Source organism: Coenobita brevimanus, chromosome 73, assembly GCF_032717465.1.
Source record: "Coenobita brevimanus isolate Jiangsu-jjx chromosome 73, ASM3271746v2, whole genome shotgun sequence".
Taxonomy (NCBI): Eukaryota; Metazoa; Arthropoda; class Malacostraca; order Decapoda; family Coenobitidae; genus Coenobita; species Coenobita brevimanus.
Genome location: NC_137026.1, coordinates 35,362,597 through 35,389,006, shown reverse-complemented (window position 1 = coordinate 35,389,006; position 26,410 = coordinate 35,362,597). Strand labels below are relative to the sequence as shown.

The 26,410-nt window shown below is 40.1% G+C and overlaps 1 protein-coding gene across 1 annotated transcript in view; it reads left to right on the top strand.

Moving 5' to 3' along the window:
* Positions 1 to 23,189, top strand: part of LOC145407526 (uncharacterized) — a 47,636-nt gene extending 24,447 nt beyond the window's left edge. The window contains exons 5-11 of the mRNA XM_080278450.1: positions 3,724 to 3,985; positions 4,380 to 5,299; positions 5,519 to 5,766; positions 16,848 to 16,986; positions 17,849 to 17,932; positions 18,955 to 19,092; positions 19,883 to 23,189. Of these exons, the coding sequence (XP_080134576.1) occupies positions 3,724 to 3,985; positions 4,380 to 5,299; positions 5,519 to 5,766; positions 16,848 to 16,986; positions 17,849 to 17,932; positions 18,955 to 19,092; positions 19,883 to 22,705 (4,614 nt within the window). The 3' untranslated portion in view covers positions 22,706 to 23,189. The remainder of the gene's footprint in view (positions 1 to 3,723; positions 3,986 to 4,379; positions 5,300 to 5,518; positions 5,767 to 16,847; positions 16,987 to 17,848; positions 17,933 to 18,954; positions 19,093 to 19,882) is intronic.
* Positions 23,190 to 26,410: the final 3,221 nt, after the last annotated feature.

Sequence of the window (26,410 nt, the reverse complement as noted above, 5' to 3'; positions counted from 1 at the left end):
TCCTGCATGCCATACCCACTGCCATGCCTTTCAGACAAGTGCAGTGAGCAAAGAAGGCATTTGTAAAGACAAATAGTCATATTTCTGTCATGCTTTTTTATATGATTTAAGTCCAGTACCTCTACCCCACATACAATAGTGAACCCCTTCCAACCTCTCTATTGGTGTTCAGGATGTGGCAAATGATATCCTACACCTATATCCCAAACAGCCTCATACCTCCCATGTCTCATGAGAGGGAGTATACTACATTACATAGGACTTTCATACTCGTGTGATTCATGTCCCCAATCTTGCTTTTGGATCTCGGTATAATTAATGATTATAATGGCTTTTTTGCAGTGTAGATTTAATTATTTAATATGACAAAATGTGTGGGATATTCAGATACGAATGCTGTCTCGTCCCATCAATATTCATTTGTACTCCTGGCACATATTACCTTTCAAGATAATGCCCAATAAGTTTATTTAGTAATTATGTGGAATAAGGTTCAGAAGTCACAGTCCACAATATGGCATCATCGATGTTGCCCTTCGTTCAAAATATAGTGCAGACATTTAATGTGTCATCAATAACATCCTGTCGAAAGCCGTCGTACTCGGACAAAGTGATTATTAAAGCAAAACCCTTGACCCGAGTAAAATAGATGTCGACGTTGGACCCCTCATAAAGTAACCCGTCAGGCATCTTGTGTGGAGTTACCAATTTAGCGTTTTCCGCGCTAAATCGTCACTATTTAGCTTTAATATTGAACGATCCTGTAGCAAGAAATTAATAATAATCTAGATTTCTGCAAACCATTAACAGTATTACAAGGATCTTGTAACTTTTCTAACCCATGTCCTGGACTTCTGTTTTTAACGTCATTTTAGCTATTTTTGAGCGAGTTCAGCAAAGGGATTTGTTTGGCAACCGTGGTCTTGTCAAGTAATGCCAAGAAACAAAATCTTAAACTTTCAAATTTTCTAGCAAGCGACACAGGACGACAGGGGTAATTCCGGGATATTTAAATGGAAAATATTATCTCAGTGACATTTTGACTAAAATAATACTGAAGTTCAGTGTTTCGGAAGAAGGCGGCGGGGTAGTCCGGTCTTCCTGCCAAGCAAACAAAGATTTTCATTATTTTCTGTGACTCTAGATCTTGTGGCGCCTCTTGGGGACTCAGACCACTCGACTACGGATCCACAGCTTCAGGAGAGGTAGTAAGATGGTAAAATAAGGGATTGGGACACTGGGATAGAGGGATTTTAATAGTGAGGAGGGTTAAGGTGGGAACAATGCTTTCTTATTTATTTCTTGTTTATTTTATTCATACCATTTCCAGACGGTTTTATTCAGCCGTGGGTATTCTCTTCGAGCTGTAATAATTAGATATAGCCATCATTAACCCCTTATCAAGAACCAGACACAGAATCCATCATCGTTGTGAAGTGGTTGATTGTGACTAAATAATCAAATTGTCAGTAGCTAAGGTGATTGATTTTAGAGATTATGACTAGCATAATGAAAAAACTAGTAACTGTAATAGGTTTCAGTGCTAAACTATTATGGATTGTTAATAACCTTCAAATAGCTGGGACAAATGTAATTTACTGTGGGTCAAACCTCTCCCATCCTAATTGTATGTTTTTCATTTTAATTCTGCTTTGCTCAGGGAAGACAGTTTAAAAGCTTTAGAGGTTAGGTGTCACCCTCACAAATCCCCCTCACTACGAAGACCTTGTTAAGTTGAAGTTTATGGAGGTTGGCATAACATAGCAAGCTAATCACTTGAGGACAGTGGTTATCATTGAGCATGTATTAACAGTAAAAAAATATATATATAAACAGTAACAGAAAAAGCATATATTAACAGTAAAAAAACATATATACAGTATATATTAAGTTAAAAAAAAAAAAAAGCAAATACCTGGTATTAACAGCTAAAAAAGAAGCATGACTATATTAACAGTTAAAAAAAAATAGCTTATATTAACAGCTAAAAAAAAAAGCATATGGCAGTATTAACAGTAAAAAAAGCAAGTACAGCTATACATTAACAGTAAAAAAAAAAGATAGAGAGAGATGAAGCCAGTTATTATGAGGTTTTGTGTAGATGAATGAATTGCCCTTTGATAAAACCATTTCCTCTTGTCAGCTTTTCAGGATCTATATTAGGTTTTATCTTCTGTCATTATTGGGATGTTTGTTATTTTTAGACTGTTGAGAGGCTTATATTTTTAGATTTTACCTATTATCCCCTTAACTATGGTCCTTCTCTCTGCTGTATCTATTACCAGACACCTTAGTCCCATAAGGGGTGGCCACAAACAAAATGCCTCCATGTTGCCCTGACCTGCCATTTTGCTGCCATTCTTCCAACTCACAACTCCCTCCCTCATTGTCTCTCCACTCCATCCCTCCATCTCATCCTTGGTCTCCCACTCCTTCAGTTGTGGTGTTTCCTTATATTTGACACTTATTGTATGTTTTTTTTTTTTTTTCCAGACAGTCAACTAGCTTTTGAAGGTTATGAAAATGGTGATGATAAAGATATTAATTAGATGATGATACTGAACTAATTGTGTGATAAATTGCAGGTGTGCCGTGAACCGTTCATCTGTGTGATGTGAAGGTAAACTGCGTGTAGTGTTCATCCCTTATGGTGCCGACTACACTCCCAGCTTCTTGGTACGACTCACCTTCACTGCGCTCCTTGACCCTCGTTACAGTTCACCAGTCTGTTTACGTCTGCCACTTATCAACACTGCCCTTACAAGGTCGCTCCAACTGTTATACACCTCGGTTAGTATGTGTATCTGTACTGATAGGTTTGTTTGCCTATGTGTTTCTGTCAGTGTATTCATCAACAGCACAGTATCTGTCAGCAGGCAGTTCTTGCCAGTCGTTGATGTGTTCCAAAATATCAGAATATTTTCCAGTACACTTGGTAGCCACTGGAAATTAAGGGAAGCTGGCAAACTAGTTTTATTGGTAGTTGTGGAATTTTGATAGACATTTGTTGGTAGATTACTATGGACTTAGCAACAAAAAAACAAAAAAAAAAAAAAAAAAAAAAAATTAACAAGAACTTAATTTACCTATGTGACTTGCTACATTGTGTACACAGGTAGGACTGGAAGCCCTTCATCTCTGCACTGGAGTAAGGATTTGGTGACCCCACTGCCCAGCACTTGTGTGTTGTTTGGCAGTGAAACTCCCCCTACTCCCTTGTTTTTCAGAAATATAGCCTGAGTGATATGACACGTATTCTTAGCCTCTACACACTGAATATGAATGTGGGAAGTTGGGTCAGGATGGTGCATGTTACTACTGGGTCATGTCTTGCAGGAAACAGACGTACACTACAGTATAATACAATACCCGGTATTTGCTGAGGAAGTGGATGCTATTGTAGGTAGCTTATGTACAGTACATGTCTCAGAAGAGGAATGGTATTTGACAGATCATAATTGTACTGATGTAGCTGCCATGCTGTGATTGGTTAAATCACCTGCTATTCAATCCCATGCAAGGGCCGTTTGTTGCCGTCAGGAGGGATGCCTGGCAACAAAGTGCAACACAGTTCAGCTAAAGTCCTTTAAACAGTGGCAGTACCAAAATCCCATAAAGAGAGTAGTTCATTGGATAAAACTGCTAAATTTTATTTCATTAAATGCCAGTGCCAGCTTACATTGTGAATGAAACCATGCAGACATCCTTTATCTTTGTCATCAGCCGTTCCAGATGTTGGAATCACAGAGCACGTCCAGTACAGGATCGGGTACGATGACGCTGCAGCCCAACACGGTCAACATGAACGCCGTGTACATGGACCATCTGGTACAGGTGGGGCAAGGGGGGCACCACACAGCCACCTGGTATGACTACAACACCTTCAACAATCTTCTTGTTGCACCAACCATGCAGGCTCCACAACTCCAGCCGCCAACAACCATGCCCCAGCACCACCAGGAGATGATACAGGTAGTATCCATTGGTTTACATCTTTTAAAGTTGGGTCATTTTACAGATAACTTGACATTACATATTTAAAAATTACTGCTCTTTTGCATTTTTCTAGATTTCTGTTTCTTTATATTCAAGCTTGCAAGAGGGGAAGTGTGTTGTACAGGTCACACACTTATAGTCTATGCCTCTTATGCACATTCACAACCATTAAAAAAAATGCTTCTATCTCCTGTCTGGACATTGCTACTCCTAACCCTGCCCTAGGGTGGAAAAGGAGGTCCAGTAGATGATGGTGATTGATGATGTTTAATTTCAGTTAACATACTACTGGTGATATGCTCTACATGGCACTTTAAAAAATCTAATCTTTGCAATACAATCTGTACAGGGTGTTGCGACCATACCCACAGCCCAACACAGAGCCCCCAAGCCCCCACCAGCCCCTAGACCGAGGCCTCGTGCACCCCCGCCAGAGAGGACCTATGTTTGTGATGCATGTGGGGCATCTTTTTCAAACTCCTCTAACCTCAAGTCCCACGCTCGCATACATTCCGGGGAGCGGCCGTACATCTGTGATGACTGTGGGGTGTCCTTCGTCCAGAGCTCAAACCTGAAGGCCCACCGTAGGATTCACACTGGTGAGAGACCCTACACATGTTCAGAGTGTGGCCAGAGCTTCTCACGATCCTCACACCTCACAGGCCACAAGCGGACTCACACAGGGGAGAGACCATATATATGTGGGATATGCCAGGACTCTTTTGTAACCAGTACACATTTGAGGAATCACATGCGCAAGCACACAGGCGAGAGGCCTTTTGCTTGTCATATATGTGCAGCTGCATTTGCTCAGAATGCATCATTGCAAATACATCTTAGGATTCACACTGGGGAGCGACCGTATAAGTGCACAGATTGCGCAGCTGCTTTCCGTTCAAAGGGTGATCTCAGGAGCCATCGGAAACTTCACACGGATGAACGGCCGTTTGATTGCTACAGGTGTGGGAAAGTCTTTAAAACGAATCAGTATCTGCAGAAGCACCTCAAGAAGTGTGGAGCCCCACCGACAGGAAAGAAGAGAGGTCGTCCACGGAAGATGCTTTCGGCGGACTCCATGCTGTCATCTGTGCCAAAGAGATCATCAGCAAGTCGTCCCAGCCGGGCAAAGAGCCGTGCCAAAGCAAAGAGAACTCGACCCAAAGCTAGACCAACTCGCATCACCCGCCACACAAAGCTTGATGACCAGGGACAGATTATTAGAGATGGGGACTTTGAGGAGGAGGGAGGAGAGGGTGTAGAGGATGGAATTATACCTGGAAAGACAGGTGATGACAGTGTGGTGGTGTGGTGCGACGGGGAGGTGGTCGGGGAAGCCAAAACCGAGCGAGAGGACACCCAACATCATCCACAGTATCACCCATCACAGTCTCAGCAACATCCACATACCCAGCTACAGTCACCATCCCACCATCACCAACCCTCACCAAACCAGCCACACCATCAGCCTTCACCAGCACAACAGCATCACCAGCAAGAGCAGCATATTCATCAGACAATCCAGCAGAATCACCATCACTCTCAAGCAACGTCTCAGCACCAGGTACCTCAAACGCCACACCAAATTCATCCCCAAGAGGAGGATGTTGAGGCGTTAGATCAGCACGTTTTTCCCGAGCTTAAAGTAACACCAGAACACTTTGAGAACATGGGTGGTGATGTGGACCAAACATTGCACATTGCACACGTAGAACATATAGAACACATGCCACTGGAGGCCATGGAAAGGGTTGTACAGGTCACACACTTATAGTCCATGCCTCTTATGCACATACACAAAAATACACACCAGCCAAAATATAACTAGCCAGACACACTCATATAAACACACACAAGCCAGAAATGTAACTAAAGCAGACTTAAATTATACTTGTGTCTCCTGCGCACACACACACACACACACACACACACACACACACACACACACACACACACACACACACACACATACAGAAATGTAACTAGGGGAAACTCACTTATATTTCTTACTTCTAACCATACACAGGCCAAAAATATAGCTACAATAGGACCCATTTTTTGAGGAATTGAAGCAAACTAGTTAATCCATTTACTACAAAGTCAGCTTTTTTTTTATTTATTCCTGCTATCTCAGAGTTATTTGATTTATTTCAGAGAGATGATATAGTCTTCATTAACCCTTTCACTATGAGGGAGTTTTCCTAAGTAAAATTTGATTATGGTTTCTCCTAAATTGAATTTAAATATTATAGTCTCACAATAGACAAAACCATGATGAAAAAGATGTCATTTCGAAGTGGTTTGTGCAAGAATTACACCCACATTCTGAAATTGTGTTTATTTTGAGGGCCCAGCTTACGCCAAACCTGCTGCATCCTATCAGTGACTATATACGTTATTCTGAAACAAAACATCCTTTCTCTCAGTACTATTGTAATTTGATCTTTGAAAAAACTATGATACTTACCATATGAAAAAAATCTTCCTTGCTCTGTAGAAGGTCTGTAGCAGGGAAACAGTAATCATCTTCATCGTCATCGTCATCATCATCATCATCATCATCAATTTTGTTGTCATTTGCATAGTCCTAATTCCCACGAAAGAGTTTGGATGAGATAGGATCCCTAAACACCGAAAGAGAAAGCACTGAAATGGGAGAACCGTCAGCTGCATGTCCAGTAAATTAGGCCATAGAGTCTTTAATGCGTCATTCAGGCCCTTGGAATCATGGCTCTACCTCACGAGAAAAAAGAATTTCAAAGGCCATCATGTAACAGACAGTGACTGTAGGCCTGTGTGTCAGCAGTCATGTAAGTGAAAAATGGCAGTCATCAAACAGTGAGGCTTTGTATGGGAATGTAATGATTGTACAGAAGCTGTAAGTTAAAATACAATCATGTATCAAAAAATGGCCCAGAATTCTTTGGATTGTATAAGTGAATTGTTGTGTACTGAGTGAGCTTATAAGAAGGCTGTAGCTACTCCTGACTTCCATATGACGTCGCTGTCTCAAATGCTGGCCAGGCTCAAAGAAGTTTGTTTGTAATATACTTTACACTTTTATTAATACACATGTTTTTTCAGTATTTAATTAGTATGAAAGAAAGCACAAAAGTAGAATTATCATCATCATCATCCTAACCTGGTATCCATCAGTTTGATTGTGTTGAGTAGAATCCAAATATATCAGAAGAAGAACACACAATTAGCATAAGCGTTTGGTGGAGTGCCCTGGGAAGTATCTGTTTATGTTCAGGATTTTTTGGAATAATTGATCTTGCAAATATGAATCACACAATACAGGAGGAAAGAAAAGTTACTGTGCTGTAAATGACATTGCCACATTTCGTACTGCCACAACTTACACCACCACACCATGTACTGCTATACCACACACTGCATCATCTCACACCGTCATGCCACACACTATACCACACCACATACTGCTCCATCTCACTTTCATTCCACATACTGCAATACCACACACTGACACCCTACACTTACAGCACACACACACACACACACACACACACACACACACACACACACACACACACACACACACACACACACACACACACACACACACACACACACACACACACACACACACACACACACACACACACACACACACACACACACACACACACACACACACACACACACACACACACACACACACACACACACACACACACACACACACACACACACACACACACACACACACACACACACACACACACACACACACACACACACACACACACACACACACACACACACACACACACACACACACACACACACACACACACACACACACACACACACACACACACACACACACACACACACACACACACACACACACACACACACACACACACACACACACACACACACACACACACACACACACACACACACACACACACACACACACACACACACACACACACACACACACACACACACACACACACACACACACACACACACACACACACACACACACACACACACACACACACACACACACACACACACACACACACACACACACACACACACACACACACACACACACACACACACACACACACACACACACACACACACACACACACACACACACACACACACACACACACACACACACACACACACACACACACACACACACACACACACACACACACACATCACTTTTTCTCTATTCCAACAACCACCAGACGATTTTATTCAACTTAGTGGAGACCTTTCGAGCTGGAGGGGTTAGATACAGCCTTCATTAACCCCTTCAGTATGAGACCTCTTCCTAAACTGAATAAAATAATTTGGTAGGAACGAAAATATATAGAAATGGTATCCTTGTGTTGAAGGGGTTTGAGGGTAGACAATTCCAGATGTATGAGAAGTATTGTAGTACTAAAGTTTGTTACAAGCAGTACATATTGTACTGCTAAATGTAATGGTGGGTGAATGTACTGTTTAGCGTTTGGTTTTGCTAGTATTGTATCCAGCTCTCAGGCATCTAGGACTAACTCAGAAAAACATATGGCATTAGCTGGAATAGAAGACTGTACTAGAGTAGGCCAAGTCATGAGAGTGTAGTGATGTTAACGCCCAGCTCCAGTGACTCGGTGAATGAAACTCCCAGTTATTAATTGGAACAGAGTACAGAGTACTAGAGTTGTCCTTGTCATTAGAGGGTGGATTAGCTAAATAAGAATACTGGGGTGATACTGTATTTATATCAGGACTGGACCTCTTTGTGTTTAGCTACTCTGAAATATACCTATGTGTGAAATCATAAAGATATAAATTTAACAGTATTTGTATTGAATGATATTAATACACTGTTTATCAGAATCAGGCTAAGAAGTATTATAAGTTCAGAATATTGAGGTAAATATACAATATTTATTTTAAGGAAGAAATGTAAGTGAAAAGTGTACAAATTATGGTGAAGTATTTAATTGTGGTGCACAGTAGCCCTTTCAGTATGGCGACATCTTTTCATTTCTTCTTGTTAAAGCTCAGGGGAACCTCATATAGAGAAGGGATAAAGTCTCTGTTACGAGTTCACTACGAGAGTCCTCACACTAACTTATATGGCAGTAATGGAGATAAAATAGAGATGCTATTATATTGGAGAGGTTAATTAATCAGAGAGAAAGCTGCTTAAATGGGTGAGTAGGATGGAGTACTGGAGCAGTAGCATGAGGAAAACACATGTGAGAGGAACTTCATTTTTCGCCTATCATTTGAGGCATTAATATAACCTTATTTGAAATGGGTTAATTACAGTGAGCCTTAATCTTTCGTGAGGGGCTACATCACTTGAACATACACACAAGAAACATTTATATGCTAAATAAACTCGATGAAGGACTCCCATAACCATAATGTACCCATATTGTTGCCTAAAATCCATGTAGTGCCCCCAAATATCACCAGGCATGATAATCTGTTTAATGTGTATTTTTTGATGATTTAGCAAGATATTTTTGTTGAATTAACCCAAAGTTGACCTTAAACAAATGTATTTTGTGACGGTTTACTCATATGCAAACAAACACAGCCAGCAAGGTCAGGTCCTACAGAAGATGAGGGCTTACTGTGGCCCAGTTATTTTAAACTTGTTACTTAATGATGCACGAGTTTAAGTGTATGATTTTCTAACCACAAGTATCAAAGAAATAGGAGAAACTACCATATTTTCTGTCAGTTGAGGCATTTTTATTACTAATTTGAATTGGTTTTCGTAAGGCAGGTGCTGTACGTTAAGCTTGTAATTAATCATGTATGAAAATCTTTTTTGGATAAACAATTTCCAGACCACAAGTGTCAGAGAATTATAAGAAACTCATCATATTTTCTGCCAGTTCCGTTTCATCCAGTTTTAACCTGCTAGTTAACTTGTTATTTTATCCCTTTATTTTACTTTATTTTTCAGCATATAAATTCATTTGTTATTTTACCCTTTTAGTTTACTTTATTTTTCAGTATATAAATTCATTTTTTATTTTCCCCCATTGTTTTTCAGCATGTAAATCCAGTAGATATTCAAAATGGCTGAAAAACATTGAATTTTTCTCTTATCAAATGAGAACCTATGTTACTTTTTTCATTTAATTGTATGTTTTGTCAAGTAAGGCATTTTTTAAATATTTTTAACTTGATTTTAATAAGCCATTGTGTTAAAATTCTTTACTTTGTGGTATTTGATGTATGTGAGTTGGAAGTAACAGGTTTTTGAAATGTAGGAAACTTTTCTTTTTTTTCCAAATTATCATAGTCATCCCAATCTTAATTTCCCTATAAAGGATGAGGTGAGGTAGGTTTCATATAACAGTCTATCTATCAGTTTTATGTACTGGTATATATATATATATATCTGTTTATCTGCCCATCTGTATCTGCTCATCATTCAGTCTTTTTTATTTATCTCTGTCTTTCTGTCTGTCTACATTTGCTTTTCCGTCAGTCAGTATCATATCTGTCTACAAGTTTAGCTTTCTGCCATTTTATCTATGTATCTGTCACTCTGTCTATCTGTCTGTCAGTCCTCTCAGACTTTGCAACGTCACAAGAAGGCAGCTTGGACAAAATACTGTTGATTTGTTATCATAAACCACTTCAGTCCACTGGCATGTGTCTTGAATTAATTCTTGCTTCATTCAGACAATTTAAGACAGCTTATGGGAGACTCCTGATAGTGAAAGGGTTAATGACGGTTGTATCTAACCCCTCCATTTCATACAGCCTCTCCTAAGCTGAATTATTGTTGGTATTGCAGTGTGTTTTCATGGTATGTACCCTGATTTGTACACTACTTGCAGCTGATGGTCTTCCTCTGTGGTGGACTGTGGCATGAGGTTTTATTCATTCTCTGAAGCTGAATGAAAATGGAATGAGATACCAAATAAGATACAAGAGATCACCGGTGTTGAGGTTATTAACTATCAAACCTGAGGAAGTTTCCCATTGACATATAAAATTGTCTGGCATTACCGAGAGTAAAATAGATGTCCTGTGAGGTATAAGGGTGAAGAATGACAGAAATGTGGTGTAAAACTAAGAATAAAATAATGTAAGACCTCTGCAATCCACATACTGAATTAGTGATAACCATTGAGTGGATGGTTTGACAAGCATCACATGAAACATTCCATAACCACAATGAATAACCCATCACATTCTGCCTTAGTTTCCGAGCTTAAAAATGTTCTCCACTGATGTAATGCTGTGAATTAGTTGAGTAGGTCCTGAGTTATTCGGTATGATGTTCAGATTGTATTCTTGTGGCCCCGAGGAGGTTGTTAAGGACCTCTTTATAAGCATCAGCATTATCCAGACTGCATTTTCCACCTGAGGATAAGGTGAAGTAGGGTATGGAGAGCAAGTGAGTAACCTGATTGAAGAAACTAACCAGAATTGGACCACTCTCTCATTCACTCCCCACTCAAGCATCTCTCAGGCCTGGTTGCACAGATGATAAGAGGTCTGGAATTGAGGGAGAGTGTTTGTTATACTCATTTCACATTAACTTGTCCTAAAAATTTTCATCTTACCATCTTGAATGCTGAGTAGTAGCAATAGAATAACACTAGAATATGGTGCTATACAAGAAAACTGCCGTTGAAAGGTGTAGAGCTGTAGCATTGTCTTTTTCTGTCACTGAGCTCCATGAAATAATCTGCAAAAGGATGGAACTCTAGGCCAGGTTAAAGTGGACAAGCTATAACACCATGATTTTAAACCAAAAGGTGACTGCAGGGTTTTATGCCATCTAAATGCTTAGGATGGTCAGGCCCTTGTATGCCTCATGGGTACAAAGGGATAGTAATATGCACTTTATTGTCATGTATGTTATTTGTATGTATTATCAACCTTTACAGACTGGTGATACACAGTGTAAGTCTGTAGTGAAGCCAAAGTGACTGTTTATGTCCTTTGGCTGAAGAAGTTATTAAGATTATTAATAGCTTCTGAATCCCAGGGAGATTTTACCAAAACTAAATGAAATTGTATTGTTTGTAAGAGCTTCAACATGCTGGCATGTGTTGGCCTGGGCCACCTAATAGTGGCTCTCCATGCTGCTTGATCTCTGGCAACCTCCGTTTTCAGTCCCCTAAATAAAATTGTTTGGTATTAGATAGAATAATATAAAAGGCTTCCCCAGGCTCATAGAGTTAAAATTGATATAGTTTGCATGACTGTCATTCAAGAGAAGGTTATGTGCAGAGATAATGGTAAGGAAGAGATACTAGGGAATGTCTAAAACTAGAAGACAATATCTCTTTGTGCCTAATGTTATTTATTTTTCATCTAGCATTAGTGTTCTTTCAAGTACAATTGTTTACAATGCATATATTAATTTATGTAATGCTTTTATCTCCATGTAACACAGTTTAAACTATTACAAAAAGCTGTGTTATGTACCAAACACTTCCATTAATTATATTCTGTGTATCATAGCCGAGACTGAGGACCCTACACCTGAGAGGGGTTACTGAAGAACTGGCTGGTATCTTATTAGTCCTTTCAGTCCAATGATATATGGTATTTCTGGTCTTGTTACCGCCGAGACAATTTTATTCAGCCTGGAGTAGACTTGGAACACAGGGGTTAGATAAAGCCTTCATTAACACCATCATCATACATCATTTATAGTTTAAATATACTTGGAAGTAGAAGGAATAAAGTAATAAATATTTTCATTCATTCATTCATTGCCAGACGCCATGTATCCCAAACGGGGTGGCCAAGGCTTAGAGTTAATTGTTTTACAGGGAGGGGCACTAATCCTCCACCAACCCCACTTGACACGTAGGGAGAACGTTATGCCAACAGCATCTGGTGTTCCCAGGCGGTCACCCATACACACATTAATGAAGTAAGCTCTCATAATCCGAGTGACAGGCCACCTAGTTTATTCATGCTGGTACCAATTGATTTTATGCAGCTTAGAAAATGACTCATTCTGTGGTGTACTATATAATAAGCTTTTTATTTTTATTTTATTTTTTTAATTTTTTTTTTTTCCCCAGACAATTTTATTTTTATTTTATTTGTATCATGTGTCAGGAGAGGTATATAAGAGGGTGGTGTGTGCTGGGGAGAGGGCAGCGAAATGGCAGGGGACAGGGCAATGTGGAGGCAGTTTGTTTGTGGCCACCCCTTATGGGATTAAGGTGTTTGGCAATAGATAGTTTTACTTTTTAATCCAAATGCATTTCTTTTGCCGTTCCTGCCATCTCTTGACAACTGTAGTCAGCTCTGGTTAGATTTTTCAAACTTGGGGTTAGATACAGAATATCCTTCATCAACCCATTCACTTCTAGAGGTCTGTCATGAATTTAGTACAGTATATCCATCTGGCACAGTAGTAGAAATAATAAACAAAAACAACTAAGCTTCAGAGAGTTGGTGGTTTGAACTGGAGGGGTTAGATACAGCCCTCTGTAACCCCAGCACAACATACGATCTTCCTTAGGCCGGAAAAAATCTCTTGGAGGTAGCAACAGTAAACCCATATAACATGTCACCAGGTTGACGGAATGAAGACAATATCTAACCCATCCAATTCTAATAATCTATCCTGAACTGAATAAAATAGGAGGTAGCATGAAAAATGTGAAAAAAAGATGTTCTGGGCAAATAGGGGTGAATTTATATACTGTATAATGATGAATAATGTGTAAGGATCTGTTTGTATGTCCCTTCCCATACTAAGCATTAACCCTTTCAATGTGATGATTGTTTTTAAGCATTTTTTGCTACCATTAGATTTATTGTATTGTGGAAATTATTATTATTACTCTACTATTATTATTATTATTATTTTTATAATTATTATTATTATTATTATTTTACCTCTATACATTTTTTCAGCATTTAGGAGACATCTTGTAGTAAAGGAGTAAATGAAGGCTGTATTTAACCCCTCCAGTTTAAAGTCTCTCAAGTAAAAAATAATCATGTAAAAACTGCATGAATAATAGAAGTGCAACAATAATACAAGTAAGAAAAATAAAAATACATCAAAAATACAAGTAATATGAATAAAAATACTAGAATGACATAAGTACAACTAATACAAATAAAAATCATCATCATCTGGACCTCCTTTCCCATCTTAGGGCAGGATGAGCAATAGAAATAAAAATACAAGAAAACTACAGATAATACGAGCTAAATAAAATAATTTGATGGTGGCAAGGAGAGATTTTAAAAGGTCACCATATTGTGGGGGTAACTATTTAAAAAGTACAGTAATCCTACAAAGCTGTGTTCTGTCATGCAGGACTCCCCTGATATAATTACTGTATGTATTATTTAGGAGCGTATTTTAGGTGGCATAGGACACTAGCCCCTTTTCCTTAGTGATTTATTTTGCATTCTGGACTTCGGTCCTGGAGAGGGACACCTTCATGTGGTGGCACCGATATAACCAGGTGACTCCACTGCCTGGTCGTATAGTGTCCCTCAGCTACTTCCCTATCCCCTGAAAGGATGATGGTGGATTGCAGGAGATGGACAACTTCAGCCTGCAGTCCACCCGGTTCATGTTTAGCTGCGCCTCAGATTGCTGTACGCCTTGATTTTCTCCTGTATGTTTCTGTTTTAATTTTAATACTGTATTAATATTCTTTGCATCATTAACATACATGAGGATACTGAGGTGTAAAATTCAGAATAGATTACTAAGGAAAAGGTGTTAGGGAATATCCAAAGCCTCATAGAAATTGACCCTTCATATCAAGTACATAAGGTGCACAGTAGGACAAGGATATGGCCCAGTAGTAACACCTGCAATTCAGTTATGTTTATCATCTCCAGATTTATTCATCGTGGGGGAAAATTTTGGACAACAGTAAAGGGGTTATTATAGCCTTCATTAACCCCTTCAGTACTAGATATGCTTCCTAAGCTATATGTAGTTGTCCATTCATCTAACTAGGGGTTTGATATAGCCTTCATTAACCCTCTCAGTAGTGGAGGTTGCCCTAAAGTTGTACATAATCATCTATTCATTAGCTATAATAGAAGAAAAAAATGTCATTGGAGTGAAAGGGGTTAATATGAGGGAATTGGCAGCCCTAAATGAGTATATATCTTATGTATACAGTGTATACATGTAATTCCATATATATAGGTTGAAAACATGGCAGGTAGATTTGTGGTTTAATGTTCATATTTAAGTATACTGATGCAGATGGCAGGTATTTTTCCTGGAGATTTTAATACAAACAATAAATGGTATTTTCTAAGCCAGCTACTTTCATTTGCTGTCACCCTAAGTTCATGTTACGAACATGAACCTGGTGAATTGCAGACTTAATTTGCCTGTCTCCTGTAGTCCATCAGCCATCTTTTAATGATACAGAAGTAGTTAGGGAACTTTGTATAACTGGGTAGCAGGACCGTGCAGTTATTTTGGAGCTACCATACGAAGGTTATCCCTATCCATTCGGTCACCAAAATAAGTTAATTACAGTATACTGTGACCCTTTGAAGTAGTTTTGTTTTATATCATTGCTTCCTCCGAATGATGTTATTCAGCTTAAAGGATCTTGTTCAAGCTGGGGGGGTTTGACATAGCCTTCATTAACCCCTTCAGTACGAGAGGTTATAGTTTAATAAAATTCTATGAAAGGCGAAAATGAGGTAGTGCACTATAGTCAATGTATATAGGTAGCTGTGATAGGGAATTCGCGTTTGTCAAATTTGATACCATGACAAGCAATATTCGACCACGTTACAGGTGTGGTGTATCTGGACGGGATTTGACATTTAAATTTCGCGCGAGCACGTTGAAATGTTTACATTGTGAATATTGCCTGCAGAGCCACTTATAATGAATAACAGGATATTTTTGTTAGGAAAGTATGTACTCTTATTTACACATGGTCATTAGAAGCGAACATGTAGTCTTTGGGTGTTGCAGTATTTTCATATGGTTATTGGGATATTTTGTTTTATGAAGAAAGAAGAAAAGTGTAGATGTGGCATCAACAAGTCGCCATTTTAGTCCGCGTCTTCGTCAGTGTTGTCGCCGCCACCCTTAACCATTTTTATTGTCATGTATATAAAAGACATTTTTTGTCCACTTCATGCCGGTCTTCCACCTTGGGATTTGAGAATGGTATGAATGTACAGGTGAATAAGTAGCTGTATTCCTATATGGTAGTATATGGGTGTGGAAATTACCGCTATTCTGATGAGTTAATATAATTGAGGATGACATCATGTCATACTTAAAGTAAATGATAGCTTTGCTGAAATGCTTTTCCATACATGACTATACCCCCATTAAACTGTATCAGTGTGATTAATGAGAAATATTATGAAATCTTGAACGCGTATGGCAGCTGAGGTTCTTGCCATTGTCACCGTTTCATAGCTGAAAATATTTATGTTCTACATACGGTTTCAGAGATATGTCAGTGTAAAAGAAACGCATACAAGACAACGCCCCTCATAGTGTAGTGTTTACATAATCTAAATACTGTAAATGCTAACAAATGAATGAATAAATAAATACGCCTGATGATGCTCTCTTCACAACACTGGACACCAATGATGCCGAGTCCGCAAGATTTTTATATTTTAATTTACATATTGCGACACATTTTAGCGTCTACCTACAGGAAATCTAACAATCTTCTGAAGATTTGCATACAGTTTTAGTAATACTGCTGAGATTGTTATTATAGTATTTTTTTATCCAGTGAGTCCATGAAGTTTTTGTATTTAGCGACATTCTAGCGGTTTCTGAAAGTTAATTTAGAGAGTTTTGCAAAGTTTCTTCATTATTCTATTGATTTTCATACTTACAGTTGTGACATTCTGGAGGTTTTAATATTCAGTTATAATGTATCAACGTTTGTAAATTTAGCAGTACTTATGAATTTATGTAATGGCAACTCTTATCCGGACAGTGTTGCCGCGCCACTCCAAGGACGAGCATTTATTCAGGTTAGCCGATATGACCACACCTGATTGCAGTGGTCCATACCTTTTAAAACCATAGTACTATATATTTACCTTGGGGCCAGAGAGGTAGGGGAACGGGGCAAGGGTAGGGAAGGAAAAAAACGGAAGATGTATGTGGGTTATGGCGTAATGGAGGGTGAGGGAAGTACACGCGGTTCTTCACTCGGGTCTCAAAATCCCCCCGCCTATGATCATATTACCGTCACAACCATATACTGAAATTCTATGAACTCCCCTGTTACATATTTAACCTGTTCTAAGATGGGGCAGATTATCAAATAAAAAAATATTTGGTCGATCACCATGATGTTTTTGTCCTCTGGTATAAAGTTAGGCCTATTTTGAAGATAACTAATGTCAGGTCCGGCTTGTTCTCGGTGTTGTCTGTTCATTCTTAGAAATATGCTTATCTTGGCTGTTCCATTTACTCTTATATACTTGAGTTTACTAGGATTTTACATCGTCATATGGCATGAACTAGGGCCTCTTCTCAGTTCTTGATAGGGTAAGATCGTATTACCCATCTTGTTTTCCGTTCATGTTATTTGTTCTTACTGACATAAAATATACTCCACTATTGTGCCCCGGTGCTGATTGGTATTGGTGTTCATTGAGGATGCTATTGTCATTGTGTAGGCCTATTAATTTTTGCTTGGTTACTGTTAGATCTATATCTTTTTTCTGTTTTTGTTCATTTCATGCCAGCTTGAGAGTAAATACTTGTCAGAGGCCATTCATGTACATATATATGATCCGTTGTATTATTCTGACCTGCATATGGCTTGTTTACACCTTTGCACTTAAGGACTACCTATGACTACCTGTTATATTTTTTTCCCTACAGGTGATGCTGGAACATCCTGTGTGGGAATGGAAGACTCATCCAGTCAGTGTCAACAACGCTTATAACTTAGGGATGCGTACACAGGCATGAATATCCAGCATATCTCAAACACACCACTGTATGTGCAATTCTTCATCTCATATTTCACTCACTGTCAGCGTGTGGATGTGTCACTGCCATTTAACTTAAAGGTGTGATCAGATATTTGCGTGTGGCAGGTGGGAACACCCATTCTTCCTTCTCTTGAGGTAGCCCAGGAAACCATTTACTTTTGTGGGTTGTAACTGTAATGGAACATGTGCTTGATGATGTAATGGGTTTAGGCTCAAGACAGATGTGGCCCACAAGGGTTTACATGTGAGTGGGGGTGAGGCTTAGTGCTCACATAATGTCACTTGGATGAACAACTGGTCATTCCCCCTCATATGCCTGAATTAAATAGTCTACCCCTCAGGCCACTGTGCCTCCCAGTTGGCAGTAAGGGATGGGATATTAGGTAGGTAGATTGGCTGATCAGAAGAGGCAGTAATTAGTGTATGTAAAACTTAGACTACTTTATGGAAAGCTTCATCCCTTCATAATGGTAATCTTCTATTCTGGCTAATAACTGATATCTTTATTTAAGTATGGAGTAACTAGTTATGGCAGGTTAACACTTTGAGAGTGTTGGTAACTATTTCATGATGTTAGCCCATTGAGTTACTGTTGTGTTACCAGTCCTGTGTTTTTCATGTATATACGCCATGGATAAGAGTGATTAAAGAATAACACCAGTCATGCAGTGCTAAACTTTGTATTTTGTTGTTTGCTGGTGGCAAAAAGTAGAGGAGTGTCATTCATGGTAAAATAAACTCTCATTCTTTCTTTATTTATTTATTTATTATACATTCCTCCTTTCAGATTAACAACAAAAAGGAATTCAGATGTCATAAGCATCAGTTATGGTACCAGTATGTTAAACTCTCTTATTGTCCTTGTTTCCTCCCTTCAGATTAACAACCAGAGTTCCACTCTCTTATTGTATTTGTTTCCTCCCTTTCAGATCAACAACCAAAGGGAATACAGGTGTCCTAAGCACTTGTGTTGCTGTGTCGGAGTGATATCAGAGAGCCATGGACCCCCTCAGCAGTCAGCAGGTGCCCCAGACCACGGTTCAGCAGACGGTTTGGTACAACTATGGTTCTTACAATGACCTCTTTGTCAACCAGCCCATGCAGGTCCAGGTGGCAGTCCCGGCTGTACAGGTATCATCCTTTTTAATTAGGTTGACGGTACAGAAATCTTAATTGTCTCAAACAACTGTACTGTATATGGAATGCCTTCTGGTGTGTGTGTTTCTATAGCCTCCCTTTTTATGGTTACAGCTTAGTTTCATTTTACAGTATCTTGACAGACCAAACCATTGTAAAGTAGACTAGTTCTTTTACCTTAACTTGGCCCAGATTTCAGCCATTTTGTAGTTTATTTTACATATTGCATTGGCAGAAAAAGACTATTGAAGCTCAGCATCCACAGATATAATAGTTCCTTTTAATATAACTTGGCTTAGATTTTTGGGCCTTTTCATTGTCTAATCTCAGTAGCACAAAAATAAATAAATAAAAAAATAAAAAAATAGAGCTTTACATTCCTAAATATTGTAGTTTCACCTTAAATTGTTCTGGATTTTTGTCTTTTTGGAGCTTATATACTTCATGTAGCATAGAGGCAGAGTTTGGTGGTGTTTCAGCTCTTCATCATTTCCATAGCACATCTCTGTTATCATCATCCCAGTGTAGTGTAAATCTGTTGTTAGAGCTTAGCTTTCAAGGTGGAGAGACAAAAGTTTTAGGCCAAGTTAGAGTAAAAAGAGTATAGCATCATATTCTAGTGTTAATCTGATGTTACAGATCAGTATTCAAATTGTACACGATATTTTTTAGGCCAAGTTAAAGTGAAAAGAGTACAGTACATTATTGTAGTTTTTGTGTACGGTAGTTCCATTTTACAGACAGATACATTTTACACTGACGAAAGTAATCCTTACCGGTACAGATGGTGGCCACTCCCGCACCCTCCCAGAGCCCCACACCTGTGCCAACCCCGGTACAAACGCCAGTCCAGCAGGAACACGTCACGGTCACGTTGGGGATTGTTCCAGGAAAGTCAGCTAAGAAGAACAAGAAGCCACAGCCAGAGAACCAAGAACGTAACTTCCACTGTGAGCAGTGTGGGTCATCCTTCACAAATAGCTCGAATTTGCGTAGCCATATGAGGATACATTCGGGTGTGCGACCGTATGTTTGTGTCGAGTGTGGCAAATCTTTCATCCAGAGTTCGAACCTGAAGGCGCACAAACGCGTACATACAGGAGAGAGGCCGTATCAGTGCTCAGAGTGTGGTCAGACCTTCTCCCGATCCTCACATCTGGTTGGCCATAAACGGACTCACACTGGGGAGAGACCGTATATTTGTGGTATCTGTAGTGAGGCTTTTTTCACATCCTCACACTTGCGGAACCACGTCAGGCGTCACACTGGGGAAAAACCATATACGTGCCAGTACTGTGGGGAATTCTTTGGACAGAGCCTTGAGCTTCGGGTTCATGTTAGGCTTCACACTGGGGAGAAACCATTTGCTTGCCGGGAGTGTGAGACATCATTCATCTCGTCTCGGGAACTCAAGGCACATCGGAAGGCTCACCACATAGGTTCTAAACCTTTTAAGTGTGAAACGTGTGACAGGTGTTTCCGTACTCAAACATTCATGAATAAACACCAGGTTATGTGCAAAGGACCAAGACCCAAAAGACCGAAAGGAAGACCTCGTAAGTACCCGAGACAAGATGGGGAAGAACCACCATGGAGGAAACCCAAGAAACGGAAGAACAAGATCCCGGCAGCTCCCACCGACCGCGTCTGTCGCTCTGCAACCCGAGCCATCCGCATCGCCCAGATGAAAAAGGAGAATGATGAGATGAAAGTTGAGGCCAAAGAAGACAAGGAGGTAGCAGATACAAGTAAACTCCCAAAGGCAAGTAAACTCCCAGATACAGATAAACTATCCACAGAGAAACAAGAGGAAGGTAATGCTGGAAATGAGGACCCACTCAGCATACGGCTGGAGGATGTGCGAAGTTTGAAGTCCGATGCTTTGTTTTCAGAACAAATGCCTGAGTTGAAATCCGATGGTTTGGTGTCAGAGGAACAGATGAGCCCGTCAAAATCTGATAGTTTAGTGTTGGAGGAGCAAATACGTCAGCTAAAGTCTGATGGCTTGATGTCGGAAGAACAAATGCGTCAGCTGAAATCCGATGGCTTGTTGTCAGAAGAACAGCTGCACCAGTTAAAGTCTGATGGTCTGGTGTCAGAAGAACAAATTCCTCAGCTTCCCACGGTGGTCCCAATCGTTCATGTGATGTTGGACCACTTAGACCAACGAACAGACACCATAGACGCTGCATTACCCACCTCTGCATCAGCCCTGCCTTCACTTCACCACATACAAGATCACACAAATGCACAGCACCACACAAGCACACAAGACCACACTAATGCACAGCACCAGCTGGGTGTTATAGATCTCTCAGGCCAGCATCTTCACCAGCACACCCTAGACCTTGCCACACACCACACCAGCACCACCACAACCACCACCACATCACATCACCAACAGCACCACGCAAACACAACAGTACATCACCAAATCACCACCATCCCCGCACACCAACAGCAGTCCACCACCATTCCCGCCCACCAGCAGCAAGTGACATCCATTCACGCACACCAACAACAAACCACAACAGTTCCTGCCCACCAACAGCAAACCACAGCCATCCCTGCACACCAGCAACAGACCACAACCATACCGGCTCACCAGCTGCAGACCACGAGCATCCTTGCGCATCAACAGACCACAACAGTCCCCGCACACCAACAAGTTACAGCTGTGCCTGCTCACCAACAGACCTCCACAGTGCCAGCTCACCAACAGTCAGGGAATATTTCATCTCACCAGCAGAATATGATGTTACACCAACAGACCACGACAGTCCCCGCACACCAACAAGTTACGGCTGTGCCTGCTCACCAACAGACCTCCACAGTGCCAGCCCACCAACAGTCAGGGAATATTTCATCTCACCAGCAGAATGTGATGTTACCCGCTCACCAAACAGGGACTCCTGGCCTTCCTCTCGTAACAGCACATCAGCATCCCTCACAAACATCACATCACCATCAAATGACCGTGGTATCAGGCCACAAACAGCTTGCCAGTCATCAGTCACCAGCTGTCACCGCTCACCAGGGCAGCGTAGGGCTTCAACAGTTGTCCGCCGTTACTGCTCACCAACACACTGTAACAATGCACCAACAGGTACCAAAAGTCACAGCTCACCAACAGGTCAGCGCTCACCAGCAAGTCGCCAGTGCTCACCAGCAGGTCATAAGTGCTCACCAACAGCTTCCAGTGGTCTCAGCGCACCAACAGCTACCAGCCGTAACAGCACACCAACAGTTACACACCATCAATGCACACCAACAGGCAATAAGTGGGCAACATCAATTAGGAACGTTGAATCAGGAGCAATTGCCTGTTGTTTCAGCCCACCAACAGGTCAACAGTGGATTGCAACAGGTGGTAATGGTCTCAGCACATCAGAATCCAGGGGTCACTCCGCAGCAGGTTACAGGGGTCAGTGGGGAGGTCATAGGAGGTCAGCAATACACAGACTCGACTCCACACCTAGCCTTAGCATTGGTAGGGACCGGTACAGGACAGCCATACGTTGTAGATCTATCCAGCCCTTCCCTAGCCTCCCCCCACCAACCCCTCCCCTCCCATACCCCCCCTACAAGCCACTACACCAGACCATAGTGCCTCCTTTACACACCCCACTTGGAGAGGTCCTGCTTCCACCTCTGTACTGTGGGAATCACAAGGTAAACTTAGACTGTATTGTAGGGTCAGATTCTTGTCAGGATAGGATGCTGTCTGGCACTTCTTGATTAGGGATTTATTTTGTATATTACACCTTGGTTTTTTCTTGTATGTCATTTATGTCTGCTAGACGCATATATTTATCGATGAATAAGGAGAGAGACAAGGGATGTTTATGTATACTGAAGTACATAAATAACATACAAGGGAATATTAACGTGCCATATGCAGAAGTATGGCAGTAAGGAAGAGGTGTCAGGCAGCCCCATTAACTAACAAGAATACAGGTGTTATTGGCTGAAGGAGGTGCCAGAGAGCCTCCTGAGCCCACCAGATATGACCTCATGGCTGTGGAAGGATTAGTGTAAAGGTTAAGCCTCTTAGTCAAGTGATGTATTATATTTTTTATGCTACCAGACAATTTTATTCACCTTTTTGTACTGGAAGGGTTACACACCCTACTGTATTTTGAATAACTCCATTGCAAGTTCAGGCTGCAGTCCACTGGGTTCACATTTTAGATGAACCTTGGGGTGCTGTTACTACTGCTACTATTACTGCTACTAAAGATTCATCCTGGGTAGATTAAAATTGTCTAGTGGTAGCAAGAATAAAATATCACTGGTTAGGTAGGTTTAAATATTATTGGCTGGCATCTCTTCATTTGCCTGGCATCTGAAGGGAAACAGTATAATTGTGTGTGCCAAATTGGTACTACTGATATCACTATTTGTAATAGGACTATAATTTTCTCAATACAGTAGCTATATTTTAATCAGTGCAGTATGTAGTGGGGATTTGCCAGTATCAAATATCTACCGTATTTGTTTAATTACTTGTGACTTTCTGGTGACAAGTGTTCGACGTGGCATTATAGAAGATGGTGATGGTGTTAGTGAGTGACATGAGTGTGTGAAACTATGCATCTGTGTGGAGCCACTGTTTTTTGCAGGGTGAGTCAAGAGTGGAACTTGGGGGAAAACTCTGATGATGATGGTGATGATAAAGAGAGAGAGTGAGAGGTTGGAAAGAGTGAGGAGGGGAAGGAAGGAGTGAAAAAGAAATTACAAACCTGCAAAGGGAAAGAGTTATATTTTTCCCTCATGGCGATGACAAGATAGAGAGATCAGAAGAACGAGTAGGAGGAGACCTGTAGAGAGAGAGCCATTACGCTATTCCCCCATCCATTTACAGACTTGACTAATCCTCGTGTTGTTTGTTGTACGCACTGCACCATGCAACCAGAACAATGCAGGAAAGACGGAACTGATCACAGATGACTCCAGCAGCAAGGAAATGGTGGAAGAAAAAGGATGAAAGAAAACTGAAACAAAAATAAGATAAAATAAAGCTTGTAACATTGAACGGCACAGGAATATTCACCCATGAGAAGGGTTCACCATATTTGTGCCAGTGAGAATTGTCTTATAAGTAGCAAGATTGCTTTGTTATGTACTTATACAGTCGAAAGATCAAAAATTACAAGAAAAACGTTTCTTATTTCAGACAGTTTAATGCATATCCTCTTGAACTGTTGGGATAACCGTGAGCTGGATAAAACTCGGCCGTTATGGAGAGAAAAGAAGAATTTAAAAGCAGAAAAGGTTGCCAGTAGACAGGGAAAAAAAAAAAAAAAGGACATTTTGGAGGTGAATATAAAGAAAATCTGTATCAGACATTGTAGAAGGTACAGTAGTGTATATGGGAAGAGTGAATGTAGATGATGTGAAGAGGGATTATGAAGAATGAGTGTAGGAGATATAGGAAATATATGTGAAGAATGAGTAAAAGATGCAGAAAGGATTGTGAAGAATGAGTGTAGAAGATATTGAAAAGAATCTTCCTTCCTTCTTTCCGTACTTCCTCTTCTGTCTATCTTTCATTCTTTTCTCTTCCTTTTGTCTGTGGTGACTCTACACTGAGTGACAAGCCAAATGGTTTCCTGTACACCGGGAAACCATTTACTGTGCTGGGTGGTAACCATAGAACTAAGTTATGGCGCCTGGTGGTGTAGTGGGTAATTAAGGCGCTCCAACTGGATTGAGCCTGTCTAGGTTTATATCCAAGGGATGGTTGGGACTTATTGCTCACATAATGTCACTCAGGGATGAGTGAGACTGGTCACTCTCATCTTAAATGTCAGGACCAACTTGCCTAGCCCCGGGCTCCTACGCTCCTCATGGGGCAATATAGAATTGGATGATTGATGGATGGATTATATGTGAAGAATGAGTGTAGAAGATATAGAAAAGAATTATGTGTGAAGAATTAGAGCAGAATGAACAGAAAGGAATTAAATGTGATGAATGTTTAAAGTGTGAGAGTGATGGAGAATGACAGTATTAATGGTTGTTGACAAGAGTGTAATAAGGATGAGTATTAACTAATGCACATTTGCCTTAATGAAAATTTTTACCTCAATAAAATATGCAGTACCTATGTTGATGTATGTTTTCTTATACTTTCATGCAGGAATCCCTAACATTAACATCTTCATTAGTTTACAAAAAAATTCTCAGTATCTGAATATATTACTGTAATCTGGCAAAAAATAAATAAGTAAATAAATTATACAATAAAAAAATCTTTGTGCTGAAGGGGTTAATAGATTTGTATGCTTGAGCCATGCATTTTGAATTTTTAAAACTTTGACTGTTGTTCCTTTGGTTATATTTATTTCTTCCTTGTAAAATCACAAGGGGTACACGGAAATGAAAATTTTAAGTGGCTGGCAAAAAGAAAAAAAAAAAATGTGTTAATGGCTATAAATGAGGACTTTGTCTAGTTTAAGTGCAATACAGAGTCAAGGTGTACATTGTTGCTCAGAGGTCAGTGAGACATGCGAAGGATGCTATCTAGTGAGACCTGTGAAGGATGCTATCTAGTGAGACCTGTGAAGGATGCTTTCTATTACTGAACTGCAGAACTGACTGTTTATGGGCTTAGCAGGTCTTCTTGGGCCTCTTCCTCAATGGAAGCAGAAGAAAATTGTATAGCATTAGCCTGCATGAAATTTAAAAGATATCTGGACTTTAAGGGGTTACCATAACTGGAAGATGTGGATCATGTAATTACATAAGTGTATGAAGATCCTCTTTCCTAAAATGTACTAATTGTAGAAACCTAACTAAGGACACACACACACCATAAAAATGTGATATGGAATTGGCCTTTGTCTTATACAGAAGTAAACTGGTAAGGATGAGGTGCCAGGGAGTCTCCTAGGCTTAATAAAATACAAGCCTGATAAGTATCATTTGAAATACATTATATTGGCACCGCCATTGCCTCTTGTTGGGGCTATATGATCTATCAAGGTCTAGGTTGGGGAATTCATTTCCCCTCATTTTGCCTCTGATTTGGATGCTTTATGTTAATTTTTAAAAATATAATCTATGTGATTTACTAAAGACTTTATTTTCAGAAGTTAAATCAGGCAATCAGAATGTTAATTAAAACTTGTACTCTATTTTCATACAAGATAATGACTTCTGTGAGTTTAAAGTTATGTTTATTTATTTGGCCTTGTCCCGTATATGATATAAGGTGTTTGATGTAAGTTGTATAATGGATGGTGATGGTGTTGTTGTTGTTGGTGGTGGTGGTCATTGTTGAACCCCAGGCTCATGTGGATGTGATCCC